Source organism: Colletotrichum jinshuiense, chromosome 9, assembly GCF_051148585.1.
Source record: "Colletotrichum jinshuiense chromosome 9, complete sequence".
Classification (NCBI taxonomy): domain Eukaryota; kingdom Fungi; phylum Ascomycota; class Sordariomycetes; order Glomerellales; family Glomerellaceae; genus Colletotrichum; species Colletotrichum jinshuiense.
In genome coordinates this window covers 4,157,955-4,172,035 of record NC_139316.1, presented here as the reverse complement: position 1 = coordinate 4,172,035, position 14,081 = coordinate 4,157,955, and the positions used below count along the sequence as shown (strand labels likewise).

The 14,081-nt window shown below is 44.3% G+C and overlaps 1 protein-coding gene across 1 annotated transcript; it reads right to left on the bottom strand.

The window, feature by feature from the left end:
* Positions 1-12,898: 12,898 nt before the first annotated feature.
* EsH8_IX_001077 (uncharacterized protein) lies at positions 12,899-14,081 on the bottom strand (the record flags this gene model as incomplete). The annotated part of the gene is made up of 2 exons (XM_083267413.1): positions 12,899-13,656; positions 13,715-14,081. 2 exons carry the CDS (start codon positions 14,079-14,081, stop codon positions 12,899-12,901), a joined length of 1,125 nt encoding a protein of 374 aa, XP_083130978.1.

Sequence of the window (14,081 nt, the reverse complement as noted above, 5' to 3'; positions counted from 1 at the left end):
GACGCTAGGATCCAGGCGGCAGTTACTAGAATAGCCTCTAGAGGGCCTAGCCAGACGCCGTCTCCACACGCAGCAGTAATAATAAGCCTACCTATACGGATGGGTGGCTTAGGCCTACCTCACCACGCTAGTCTAGCTAAGGAGCTATATATAGCAGCTAAAGAGGCAGCTAGAAGGCAGATTAATAAGATCTCACCCAGCCTAGCGCCTCCAGCCAACGCTACAACCCTTACAGCAAAAGGGGTCCTACAGGCAGCCTACACCAGGAACCTACAGCAACTACAAGCAAGACTTAGTCAAGTAGAAGAGTCTACTAGACTAGAAAACGCTAGCTACTTAGGTAGAAAGTGGATTCTAATACTTCCAACCCAACAGCAGTTTAAACTATCGGATCGAGAGGTTGTAGAAGCTATAAGAAACCGCCTGCTGCTGCCTATACAGCCTATACAGCAGCCATGCTCCTTTTGTGGGGCCCTACCGAAGCTAGGGCATCAAGACGTCTGTCGTGCAGCCCAACGAGGGTGGATCCAACGCCACAACCTAGTAACCCAAGCCTTATATAAAGCAACATCTAGTAAAGGTCTACTAGGCGCGGAATTAGAACCATTCATCCAGGTGGCTACTGCTACAACCACCAGCCTAAGGGCTGATTTTGCTTGCGACGTAGGCGGCGGAAAGAGATTCTACGACATACAAATAGTAGCTGTTAATAAGGATTCAGCTAAGGAAGACCCCTTTTCAACCCTATCGGAAGCAGCACAAGATAAGCAGCGTAAATATAGGGTCCTAAGGGACTTCTTTACCCCACTTATCTTTTCAGCTGGAGGGCTGATGGAAAAGGATACAGCAGTTGCCTATAAGGCTATACAGAAGCTAGTAGGGCCGATAGCTGCCTCTTGGATGGACTGCTCTATTAGTAGGGCCCTCCTAAAGGCAAGAACAGCATCAGCAGCCTCTATTAGTGAAATTAGACCCTATAGGGCTATAAGTAACTAACCTACCTACTACACCTACCAACCTACCCCTACTACTACCCCTATTTAAACTATTACACCTACATCTTGTTAAAACACTACCCTATACTATAAACCTATATAAGGAGGATTAAATTAGCCTAGCGAATAAGCTCCAGATAGTCAATCTAACCCTAATCTAACCCTAACCCTTTAACCGCCTAGATATCGTTTATCTTATACTAAGTACTAATGTATATAGAGGGGATAAGGTTGGATTTACTATACTTAGCGTACTACTGCTCTATAATAAGAAGGAGATTAGCTTAATGAATCTAAATCAAGTTAACTAAGGGGATGTTGTATAGAAGAGCTAAAGGAACTCTACTACTGTTAGTACGACGAGTGCTATTAGGAAGGCAGGCTCTATAGCTAAAGCGGTAGTAGAAGTTGTCGTTACGGAAGCAACAGTTAGCAGTAGTCTCGTAATACAGGCAGTTAGAGTAGGTATTACTAAATTCATTTAGAAGGGAGACGTATTCCTAGAAAGAAGCTATAACTCAGCTCTAATCAGGCTTAGCTGGATTAACTAAGAGAGTTTGCTAGTAGTCCTTACAGTAGTAGTAAGGAACGGAGTTGCAGCTGCTAAAGGCGTAAGTAAGAAGAGTATAAGAAGCTTGCTGGCAACCGTTAAGCTTCCAAGCAAGCAGGCTGAATCCACCCTTATAAGTAACGCTAATAAAGATGCAACGCTTAAACGTGCCTGATTAGGAGTATTTCTTAACGATAGACTAAGCGTACTAACCACCTGGAAGAGCCTGCTAAAATGCAGATGCAACGTCTGTATAAGTCTGCTTCTTAAGAACGATATTAGCAAACTAGACCTTAGTATAGAGCTTACTGTATAGATCTTCCAGCTTACACTAGATGAGGGAAGTAGTAATCTAGACCTAATTAGCTCTATCTAAGTCGAATAGTATAAAGGGAACTTACTAGAGTTATAGTGGGACTAATAGGGATAAAGGTTGTATTAATAGGCTTATTACAAAAGAACTACAGGAAGGCTGCTTCTTTAGGAATACGTTAGTAATAAACAACCTTACTAGTCTTATAGGGATGAGATATATTTACAGTTGTATATCTAATTAGGCCTGAAGTTAAGGAAGATGTAAGAATTTCAGCTAGCTGCTAAAGAAAGGTCGTTTAGAGTAGTTAGTAGAAGAAGGAAAAGTTGGAATTAAGAATTAAGGAAAGAATCTACCCTTTTATTCTCTAGCTGGAGAAGAGAGTAAATTATAGGGAAGATTTAAGATGGTAAGGGAGTTGCTTCCTTTATTACCTAGTGACTTTACTTTTAACCTATTTACTATAGATGCCTATAATTAGATAAAAAAGAGGAATAATTTATAGGCTCCTTCTGCCTAGTTACTAAATTACAACCCTTTTTAAGATCTATATAAGTAGGGACCTTTTACTCTAGTCAACCTATCCCTCTTTTTAACTATATAATAATTCAACTAACTAATAGAGCAACTAACAACTAACAACCGCTTAATACCTACAACTATTACACTTCACCCTCTTAACTTTTTCTTCTCTTTTCTTTATTTTACACCTAATTAGACCTCCCTTATTACCTCCTAATAGTAATTAGTAATAATTACTCCTTTCTAGAAATAATACTACTTTCCCTATCTTATACAACTTACACCTACCTACCTATTATATCTTAACAACCCTCTAGTAGAGACAGTACTCCCTAGGATTATAGAGTTACTCCAGGCGTCTTCTCGTCTTATAGAACCCCTACTATTCCTAATCCTACTACACTTAGCTTTATAAGAGGTAAGCCTAAGCTAGGTAATAAATTAAGTAATAACGAACTTTTACCTCTACTAGACGTTATAGTTACGCCTAATTACCTTAAAGCAAGCCTAAAGCTACTAGTTTAGTAAGAGAACGCCCCTCCTACTATAGAATAATGTTAGATACCTAGTTAGGATGGCTGTATAAACTTCTAGAATGTAGGATATTTAGAGAGACTTATCTAGTTTTACTGTAATACTAGACGTAATAGTAATTATACTTTCCAGCCTAATTAAAACAAGCTGCAGCTAAAGGACCTAAAGAAATTGTAATATCTCTTACTGAAAGAGACTAACCTATTAGCTGGACTTCTAAAGCCTGTTAGTATACCTATAGATCTCTATATGCCTTAGAGGAATCCCAACCCTAGGGAGAATAGTAATGCTCCTGCAGCCCCCTAGGTGATTCTTAATAACAGCAATAGCATAGTATAACTTAAGACCCGCTTCCTACATGCATCTATACCCAACCTGCATCAAGCTGCCCTCTACAACATGTAGGGACACCTGATTAGGTGTAAATAGCTGTAGATAGACAACCTAGAGGCGGCTGTATACTTAAGCTTAGCTAATAGAGATATATTCTTTTTAACTGTAGTTACTAGCACCTAGTTAAATAATCCTACCAACCTATTTCTATAAGTATACGTAGCTAATAGGAAGATAGTCTAGAAGAGCAATATAGTTGTATTTATTACAACCTATAGCAACTATTTTACTAGGCTGGTGGTTAACTAGTTAAGTAGAGGGGTTTTCTAGTATAACAGCTAGTAGAGCTCTAAACGGTCTAAAATAAGATTCTACTTTAATATAAACAACCTATTTAAGTAGTATAAGTAGATTAACGCTCCTTTTAACCTAATTAGGTGTATACAAGCAACTGCTAGCATTATAGCAGGACCTTAGCAGCGAGATAAATAGTCCTGTAGCCTCTATATAGTTGAGTAGGTTTAGGCTCTAGGCTGAGAAGGCATACTAGACTTTACAGACTCGCCTATCTAGGCTATAGTGTAAAACATTAAGCCTATACGACAGCAATAGATTAACTAGATTATATTAGAGTTCTATACTAACGTTAACTAGAGATAAAGACTACGCCTAGAGCCCTATATAAAGATTAACCCCTATACTTAGAAGTTCCTTAGGGACGCTGCAAAAAGAGCTATAGAATTAAGCTAACCTAATCAGGCAGACGATAAACTCGTTATTTAGAAAGACATCTATAAATCGTCTCTACAACTTAAGCAGTAAGGACCTTTTAGACTAGTGAATCCTCTAGCTCCTCTACAACTATAGAGCTAATCCCCAGGCCCACCTCAGCCTCTAGTTCAGCTGCCGGCTCTAGTACACCTGACGTACCCTGCCTGCCCTATCAACCTAGGCGATCTTACTAACGTATCTTCTAGTGCGTATATAGTTAATAAAGGAAAGCACAGGGTGCTTGTAGAGGAGTATATACGCCTGATTAGGGTTAGAAAGGATAGAGAGGATTACGGTATAGTCTGAATCAGTTAGTACTCTAAGGAAGAATAGGTAGAGAGATTTAACAACCTATTTAAGGTTGTAGCCTCTAAAACAGCTGTATAGGCGCCCTTCTTGCTGCCTACACGTCGGGAGGATTAGGAAGAATTAAAGCGATAGGAGGAAGGTCTTAAATAGAATAATTATATAGACTAGCTTCAGCGCGAGGAGGAACGCAGAATGCAGCAGGAGCAGCCTACTAGCCGGTATTCTCTACGCTAATATTGAATTAGGTTTAATTAGATATAGTAGGATTAGTTTCTTTAGTTATTTAGTAATTGTTTTAGGCGTTTAGGAAAATAAATTAGGGGACGATTAGAATAGGGCGGGGTTTAACCCACGCAGCCCATGCAGACATGTAGACAGTAGGGCTACTTTACCCCTAACTGCATTACCATCCTGTCTTTTCCTTAGTTATTAGCAGGTATTTAGACCTAATTAAAGCAGATTAAGCCTGATTAGATATTAGCAGACACTATTACACTAATACTCCTTTCTTTATGTAATCTAGAGATCTTCTATAAATTTACTTGTATGTGCGTGCGACTGTAGTAGAGGTAACCACTAAGCAATAAGGTAAACTCTCGACCCTCCCCGTACAGCCTAGAAAGTGTGATTATCTGCTTAGAATAGGCCTGATCAGGCCTATCTCTAACAGACAATTAATACTTCTGTTGCTCTGCGGACGGGAAGTCACTCTATGGTAGGCGGAACCTAGGGTGTGTAGTAGTCGCTGGGTGTGTTGTGGTGTTTTGCATCCATCCATCCCTACTATTCCACTTTAATATCTATATAGGCCATATGGGTTAAACCCCGCCTTATTCTACTATTAGCTATTAAAAGTATTTAGCTATTACTAGACTATCTAGTTTAAGTTGCTAATAGCAACTAAAAGAATCCAGCTATTAGCTATTAGGAGTATTTAGCTATTACTAGGCTGTCTAGTTTAAGTTGCTAATAACAACTAAAAGAATTTAACTATTACCTATTAAGCACTTAGCTATTAAGCACTTAGCTATTAAGTATTTAGCTATTAAGCATCTAGCTATTAAGTACTTAGCTATTAAGCACTTAGCTATTAAGCACTTAGCTATAAAGCACTTAGCTATTAAGTAATTAGCTGTTATTAGGCTGTCTAGTGTGTGTTGCTAATAGCGACTTAAGAAATTTAAGAAATCTCTAAGTCTTAACCCTTTCTACCTGTATTAATAGGTACTATAGTATATAGCTTTATCTATTTTATCTATTTATCTATTTATCTACTTATATCTATTTATTTTATTAATCTAGACTAGAGGAAGAGGAGGGGGGATTAACGTTACTTATAGGTAAGAGACGACGGTTGGCTGGCTTCTACCTTTACTTAGTCTATACGTGTTAGGGATATAGGTGGATGATATAGGGTAAGGCGCGTTAACCCCCTACGGTAATCAGCCGAAAAATAAGTCGGCAAAACGTATAGACCATCATCACCATTTAGCGGGCAACCCTAGACCCCAACCCTAGTATTCGGCTAGAATACCACCGCCAATAGCGCTTAGCCTAGGTTGACCCTTTACAGCTATAAGATAGTGATAAGGAGTTGACCCTTTACGGCCATGAGATGGAGATGGGGGGGGCAACCCTTCACGGTTATAGGATGGAGATAGGGTACCAACGGCTTTCACGGCCGTAAAGGACCGCTCCTTACCGGTTGTAGTCGCGCGCGCGCGTCGGTCCCCCCCCCCCCCGCCCCTTTACGGTTGTAGGACGGGAAAAGTAGGGTGGGGCGCGCGGGCTCTCGTCTCATCAGACGATAAGGGGCAAATTGATTACGTTATAGCCCTGATTCGTGGGGTAGACGCCGCTAAATGTGATAGGCTCGGTGAGGATGTAATCACGGAGGATGAGAAACCTGGCGGTTTTCCAGATGAAAATTCCCTTTGATTCGTGAATGCTGTTAGAGCAACATAGTTCGGCGGGTAGTTGGATGGATTGACTTCTAACCAACTGAAGGGGCTCGGCAGTCTTTCAGCCAGCGTCTTGAACCGCTCGTTCGCTATACCGTCGTCATCGACGATTCGGGCATCGTACCCGGTGTCACCGCCCCAGACGTCAATCTCCTTATAGTCGCACCTTCGAAGACGCCGATTCACTGCAGGCTCGGGCCCCATGATCGCTAGTCACTCAGTCGCCGGGCTCGTAGGTGATGAGGCTGAAGCTCAGGAAGTTGTTTAGGGGCTAAAAAAAGGGTTTCCTCCTTGCTGGTGTGGTGATGGCGTAGGCCGAGAACACCACGCCCGCGATTCACGAATGGCGGGCTTTCTCTCAAAGGACATTACATGGGGTACCGTAACCGCCGGGACTCCACACGAGTCTATTGCACATACGGTGCGTGCTACGTGTAACCCGAGATCAGGCGTAGCTTCACCAATGCTTGATTCGTTGCCACCGTTCTCGTGGTCACGTCTTGTGGAGATTGCGAAGGACCATATGGCGACGTACATCCCGGTTCCAGCGAGATGCGGATGAATATACCAATAAGGGAATGCTACATCCCCACGTTGCGAGGGCCCCGTTTTCAAGGACAGATGGGCAGGCGTTGCGATAGTCAATCAGGCTGCGCTGTCTAAATATAGATCAGGCTGCGGCTTTCCAGTATAAGAAGCTTGTCGCCCCCCACCAACAAGATTTGAGGCTTTTTCATAGCCATTCTAGCAGTCTTTTCTTTCGCCGGTGCCGGCGTGCCCCCCTTTCCAATATGCGTGGCTCTACCCTCAGCCGCTGGCATTGGTTGATTGCCCTCATCATCGTCGCAAACGTCTCCTTGGCTCCCGCACAGAGTCTATTATTTCAACAGTTCTTCCCAGGATGGGATGGTCTCATAAAAGATGCCCTCAAAGGAGTTTGTTCCGGGCAAATGCACAATTACACACAAAACCCCAACGATCAACCGAAATGGGACGTGGTTGACTGTATACTTGAGGACTTCACGGAGACACGAAAAGGAGAAGCGGCAGCCGCTGCACTCACGCTGGGTCTCGCTCCAACGGTTCTCCAAAACATTGGGCCTAGCACATCCGAGACGAGCCTCTTGTTCACGCGTCGGCCTCTTCTTGCTTTGCTGCTCGCCATCTCGTCACCCTGGCCGCGCAACCCGGACGACACCATCTTCACAACTGCAGTAGACCCACCGATCCCGGTGGAAGTTTTCAGGGGATCTCTTCGTTGGTCTGAACCCATGGTGTTATTAGTTGAGTATGCTTTGGCGCTGGGTGCGGCTGCAAATGTGGCGTTACTTGCATACCAGCTCGGCCACTGGGCATTCTTCATGTCGGCGAACAATGTCAATGACCCAGTGTGGTGGACGTACTGCTCATTTCTCATTCATTTGATTGGTATTCTCGGAATATTTCTACGATTCAAGTTGCATGAGTCAAAAGGAGACCATGATTTGAAGGACAACTGGTTCCAAAGATGGTGTTCTCACGAGTGGCGTTCAGCGGCTTACAAGGAAGAAAACAAGAAAACTGCCGAGTACAACGACAAATGCAGCAGCTGCTGCAACAAAAACAAAAACAAAAACATTAACCACAGCAACGACAACAATTGCTGCTGCAGCTACTGCAACAGAAACAACAGCAAGGCCGGATTGCAACTCAAGGAGAGGGAGGGGAAATTTTGCATACTGTTATCAGTGCTTGCAACGTGGGTTCTGTCAATTGCACCGACGTTGCAGGTCATCATGGGAACAATCATGTTGTCTGGGTCGCTGCTTACCAACCAGGCTGATGCCCGCAACTGTCTATTCAGATACGTTTGCAGTGCAATCGTTGCTCGCGCTCTGCTCTCATTCGAACTCGCGTATTTGACGCGCAACGTGGAAACTCGAGATCCAAGGAAGAGCTGGAAGATTGAAGCGCAACATGGAACGCTGGAACTCGAAGAACTGAGAAATCACGGAAAACCCGGGACAGGACTTTCAGATTCACTCTTCCACAGATCAAGATGAGCAAAGGTTTTGGTCCAAGCAGACTTTTCTGTCTCCTAGGAAGAGTTCGGGGTTATTGTAGAAGCAACGGTATTTAGTGAACGGCTAGGTGGGTTGGCTAGTCTTGGAGCGACTGAAGAAGTCTGACAGCTTGTCTACCTGCTCCTTGAGCGGCTGACCTATGGTTTTCGGCGTTTAAGATTCTCTGGTGCCGCCATGAGCTTGTGGTGGCATGGAGCATATTTCTTGGGTGGCTATGATCATGTCGTTGGTCTAGGAGGGAACAGGAAAGAGTTTAAACCCGGTATTACCTACAATATAATGCAGGCTTAGTTCAACTACGGCCGCAAATTTTGTTATATATACCATACCAGGTGCGTGCGAGATGCTCACTCCTCGATTGTTCAGTCAGTGAGGGTGGTCTGATATGGGTGGAGATCAATAATTATCTTCACCTTTCTGCGGCGAGGCAGGGCTGTGTAAGAGGATCACTACGCAGACGCCTACATTCATTGGCTATGACCCATTTTTCTTGCCTCTCCTCCCCTCCTTTCCCTCCTTCCCTTCCGCTTCTTCTGCCCTCTTCTCCGTTCTCGGTATTTCACAATCTTACAATCTTCCCGGCACCACAAGCAAAGTGTTGAGCCGAAGCGAATCTATTGTCAATTTTGGAGCATCTTTTACTACTTGTTATCCTCTCTCGCATTGAGTTGAGGCATGTTATGCTGCCGGCCTGATTCTGCGGCGACCGTCACCGGTCATCATGGAAGCTTTAGGCGTCGTCGCTAACGTCATAGCCGTTGTCGATTTGTCGTTCAAGCTCGGGGTTCTGTGCGGCGATTACATTAATAAGGCCCGCAACGCGAAAGACGACATACAGAAGCTGAAGGCTGAAAGTGTCGCCTTGAGTCGGAACATCTCACAAGTCAAATACCTCTTAGATAGAGGGAACATAGATATAAGCCAGAAGCGTCAGCTAATAGCATCGGAGAAGTTCAGAGACGATATAAAGCAATGCGAGCAGCGACTTCAAAGGCTAGTAGCGAAGCTTGATACTAAGTCAAACACTAGCCGACTAAGGGTCATTAGCGAATCCCTCAAGTGGCCTTTTACAAGCAAAGAGGTTGAGCAGACGATCATTGACTTGCAAGGATGGCGTCAGTCATTCGCATCAGCACTACAGGTTGACCACTTGTGAGTCATTCTTTATACGAGCTACTTAGGCGTACAGCCAAAGGTTTCGCTTGTCCATTCAAGTAACAAGACTCCTACTGACGTGTACTATCTAGGCATATTACATTACGAGTAGAAGACAAGTTAGACTTCAATGGTCTTCCTGCCGCAAAAGGAGCAGCCTTTGATGATTATGACAACGAGCCAAAGCCACTTTGCCACCCCGAGACAAGAAGAGACTTGCTGCAACAAATCATAGACTGGGCTAATGATCCAGATGGTAAATGCGTTTTCTGGCTGAGGGGCTTTGCGGGTACTGGAAAATCTACGATCTCTCGGACCGTCGCACGATACTTCGCCGAGCAGGAACAGCTCGCCGGGAGCTTTTTCTTTGACAGGACTAGCAATGAACGCAACAGGGCCGACCTTTTCGTCACTACAGTTGCTAGGCAACTCATTTGAAGAATACCTAAGCTAAGGGATCCGATCATGAAGGCTATACAAAAGGAGCCTGATATACCTGGGAAAAAACTTCAAACACAGTTTGATGGACTGATCTCGAGACCGCTGAAAGAACTGAAGTTTGATGGACTCTTAGTCCCAACGCTTGTCTTCGTTATAGACGCGCTAGATGAATGTTACACCGAAAACATTCAATCCCCTGGACAGGATAGAAGCCGGATGCTCCTTAAGGAGCTTACCAAGTTAGCAGCCATTACGGAAGTGAGTCCGAGTTTTCCTCACCAGTCGGCTAGAGGTTCCGATTCGCTTTGGGTTCCGGGAAGATGTATCTGAGGGCTTGCATCAAGACGTGGCGCTTCACGAAATGCCACGCTCCATTATCGATCACGATATTAGAGTCTTTATAAAGACTCAGCTTGAAGAGATACAAAATTCCTACGGGATTTCGCAGGACTGGCCAGGAGAAAGTATCGTCAAACATCTTGTTGACACTTCTACTCCTCTCTATAAAGCTCCAAGCTCAAATATGGCCCAGCAGTGCGCCTACAATACGTTCGTCCCTCTATTTTCGGCCTTAGTGTACATGGTTAACTGGCACCAGCAGCTATCCTCAGATACTTGCCATGATTCCGGAAACTCCACTAACGGATTGCAAGGGGGAAGCCACTCCAACTCGGACAGCCAACGCCAGAGCCAGAGCCTTCACTCCAGCAGTCATCACGTCTGTACAGTCAACCTTATGCCTCTACCACGTATTTCAACAAGCAGAGTGACTGTATTAGTGGGTGCTTGTTTACTTGTAGTGTTTCTTTACTAAGTGGCTTTACTCTATATTAAGTCTGGTTGGGCTTTGATGCGTGAATGTCTCACTTTCCCATCAAAAGACAAATTTTCTACAGTCATTAGCTTGAGCAAAAAACCCTTAACCAGAAAGACAGTGCGAGTCCTAAATGGCTCGGGATTAGAGCTACAGACTGGATTAGGCCTTACCAATACAGACCTTACCATTAGGAGACTCGGTGCTATCCCACACATTGCTCATGTGACGTATATTTACTTTATTGGTAAGAGGTCACTTCAAAGTTCAACATGTATATTCACGTTCACTAACATAGAGTGGGCAGCCTACAACCGGTCACAACACCAGTGAGGAGAATCTAGTGAAGACCAACTCGGCATTCGTTAGCAATGCTCTAGTGGCACCCGAAAAGCTATACCCAAATCTGGAATTCGGCAACTTGCAGCCAGGCGGCAAAGTAGGCAAATACTTCAATATATATGTGAAGCTTCTGCTAACTTCATATAGGGTCACGGTACTGTTGGCTACGGCTGGGCTCCAGCGCCTTGGAAAGAAGACCTCCCTCGCATGCTGAAACTGTTGGATTACTCAGACAGAATACAGGGAGCTGGCTAGCAGCAGCAGCCGGCCGCGGCAGCGGAACCTGGAGATCCAACCTCCGGGCTGCCAATAGTGATATCTTCACTACTGCTGCTGCTGCCAACCTACCTACTCTTCTACACACAAGATATACAGAGAAGAATACAGTACCAGTTTGACCCTTTGATTACGTTCGATACTCCCGTACGGGTAACCTGTGATTCCAACAGAAACCATTTGCATTCAAGATTTTCTACTACGCACAGTATGACGTGGTGGCCAAACACGCAGCAACTAGCAAGTGGAAGTGGGCTGAGATTAGACCATCCTTCCTTGTAAGTGTCCGGTTGAGTTGCGCTTCTCGTTGACTAACACCAGTTGGTCCTAGCCCGGGTATGTATCTCAATTCAACGCAATGAATGTGGCACAGTCACTGGGGCCATACCTGTCATTTTATCGGTCCTTTAATGGTGACAGTGCTACTTGCCCCTTTCCTGAAACCCAGCAGTCTTGGGTGGCACTGCACACCGATTCTTCTTAAGATCTGATTGCGCGTTTTCACATCCATATCTCCTTGGATCCAGATGAAACTAACGGGCGTTCATTCAGTATAGGTGACGGCGACCCAGTTTCCTGGGAGATGAAATGGCCACTAGTTTATGAATGCTTTAGCCTTGAAGGTGTTGGACCGTCAGACCGAGTTTCTGGTCAGCTTTATAGTAAAGATTGGCTAATGGCCTAAAAGAATTTATGGCCGAGTTGGGTTGTAGAGAACGACCTAAACAAAAGCGCCCTAGAAGATTTCTAGTGGGTACCCTTGCCACCACCCTCTCAATGCCAATTAGAATTGATTATGATTTGATGTCATCTCGCGATATTGGTTTTAAGGAGACACTTGAGCCGGGAAAGGGTTATATTATAGCGTTTAACCGACTTCAGGAGGCTAAGCTTTTGCTATACAGATAGTTTGTAAATCTCTACTGAGACTTATTATTTATTATAGTCGTCTTTAATAATGTTTTAGTTTGCTGTTTAGGTGACTATACCTTTTATTTAGAAACGACACTGTTTCATTCGCCATCTAAAAGATTTCTATGTATGTTGACCCCAAGCAAGAAACCAGCCTTAGCAAAAATATACAACACTAGGTATTCCATGATCGTCATAAGAGAGCAGACAGGATCCCTAATTCTCTAGTAGGTATAGTTGTGTGTATTATTGGTGGTAGCAAATGTAACTTAAGTACTGATATAAGGGATTTGTACTGCCATAGGTCTAGCCTTCAGCTAAGTTAGATAGCACCCAGGCTAGACAAGTCATTTCTAGATCACCCTAAAAGCTTTCAAGGCCCTTTTTAAACTATAATAAGACAAGATTAGTACCAGCCACGAGATGAGGTATAGCTCATCTTTAGATAGTTACATGCTACCTAAAAGGTGAACTGTAATGTTTTTGTATCCGTTCGACTATAATTCAAGTTAAGTAAGGATTACACAAGTGTTGCTTAAAACCCGAGACAATTAGTGGCTTAGCACATTCACACTATGCTATTTGAGATTCTCTAGATCAAATCGAATCAGAACCGAATAACAACCTTTGTTTCCTCCCTTCTTGTAAATCTTTGGTACGCATCTGGGGCCTCCTCGATCCCAACCACACTACTGACGATGAAGCTTGGTCTTGCGACTCCCTCTTCAATAAGCCTTACAAGCTCTGGTGCCACCAATTTAACATCAACTGGACCATTTCTCCAAGAAAGTCCCTTGTAAAAGAATTCTGAGATGGGAAAGTCAATAGAGGAAGGAATGTCTATCCCTGTACGGCTTTCGCTAAGCCCATCCAGGTTCTCATAAACTCCCACTCCACCCATTCCACCGTTATATCCGGTAACAGAAATCATGTTTCGTATGACAATGTCAGTCTGAATATGAAGGGTCGCATTCATGGCCTCATAGCCCACTGCATCTACTGATCTTCGAACGCCGTTTGGCTCCAAAGCTAGAATTTGTTCCACAGGATCAGATGCAGTGAAATCGATAGGTACAGCACCAATAGAGGCTGCTAGTTCCAAACGTTCTGCAACATAGTCGACGACGTAAACTTTGGAGGCACCGCGAATCATGGCGGAGTGGGCAGCGAGTAGTCCAACAGGACCGGCGCCGAAAATTGCAACTGTGTCGCCAGTTTCGAACCCAGCAAAGTTGAGAGCCGTCCAGCCGGTAGCAAAAATATCACCGACAAACAGGTAATCGATTTCGCGGGTGGCGTTGAGGGTATCTGAGTTCGGGATTGGGATCAAATTATAGTCCGCATGTGGGACACGCACGTACTCGGCTAGAGATGAGCTTCAGCTTGATGTGTGTCCTATAGATTAAAGAATCGCAAGACTTACACTGAGCGCCGCCTAACTGTGTGGCGTACCATTCCATCTCTGCAGGTGTCATTTTGAAGGTGGCATTGTGAACTCCGTCGGGAACCACAACGTAGTCACCGACAGATATATCGCCGACGGCATTGCCGATGTACTCGACAATACCCATGGCCTCATGACCAAGACTCCAGGCAGTATCTTGTCTCGCGGAGTACCCATTGGTGATATGGAGGTCTGTTCCGCAGATACCAGCGTAACGGACGCGCACAAGAGCGTCCGTGGGGGCTTCGATGTTAGGGATAGGAATATCCCGAATCGCAACATTTTGCAACACTCCTTCCCACATGACACCACGCATAGTGGAATTAATCAGTGAAATAATCGACAT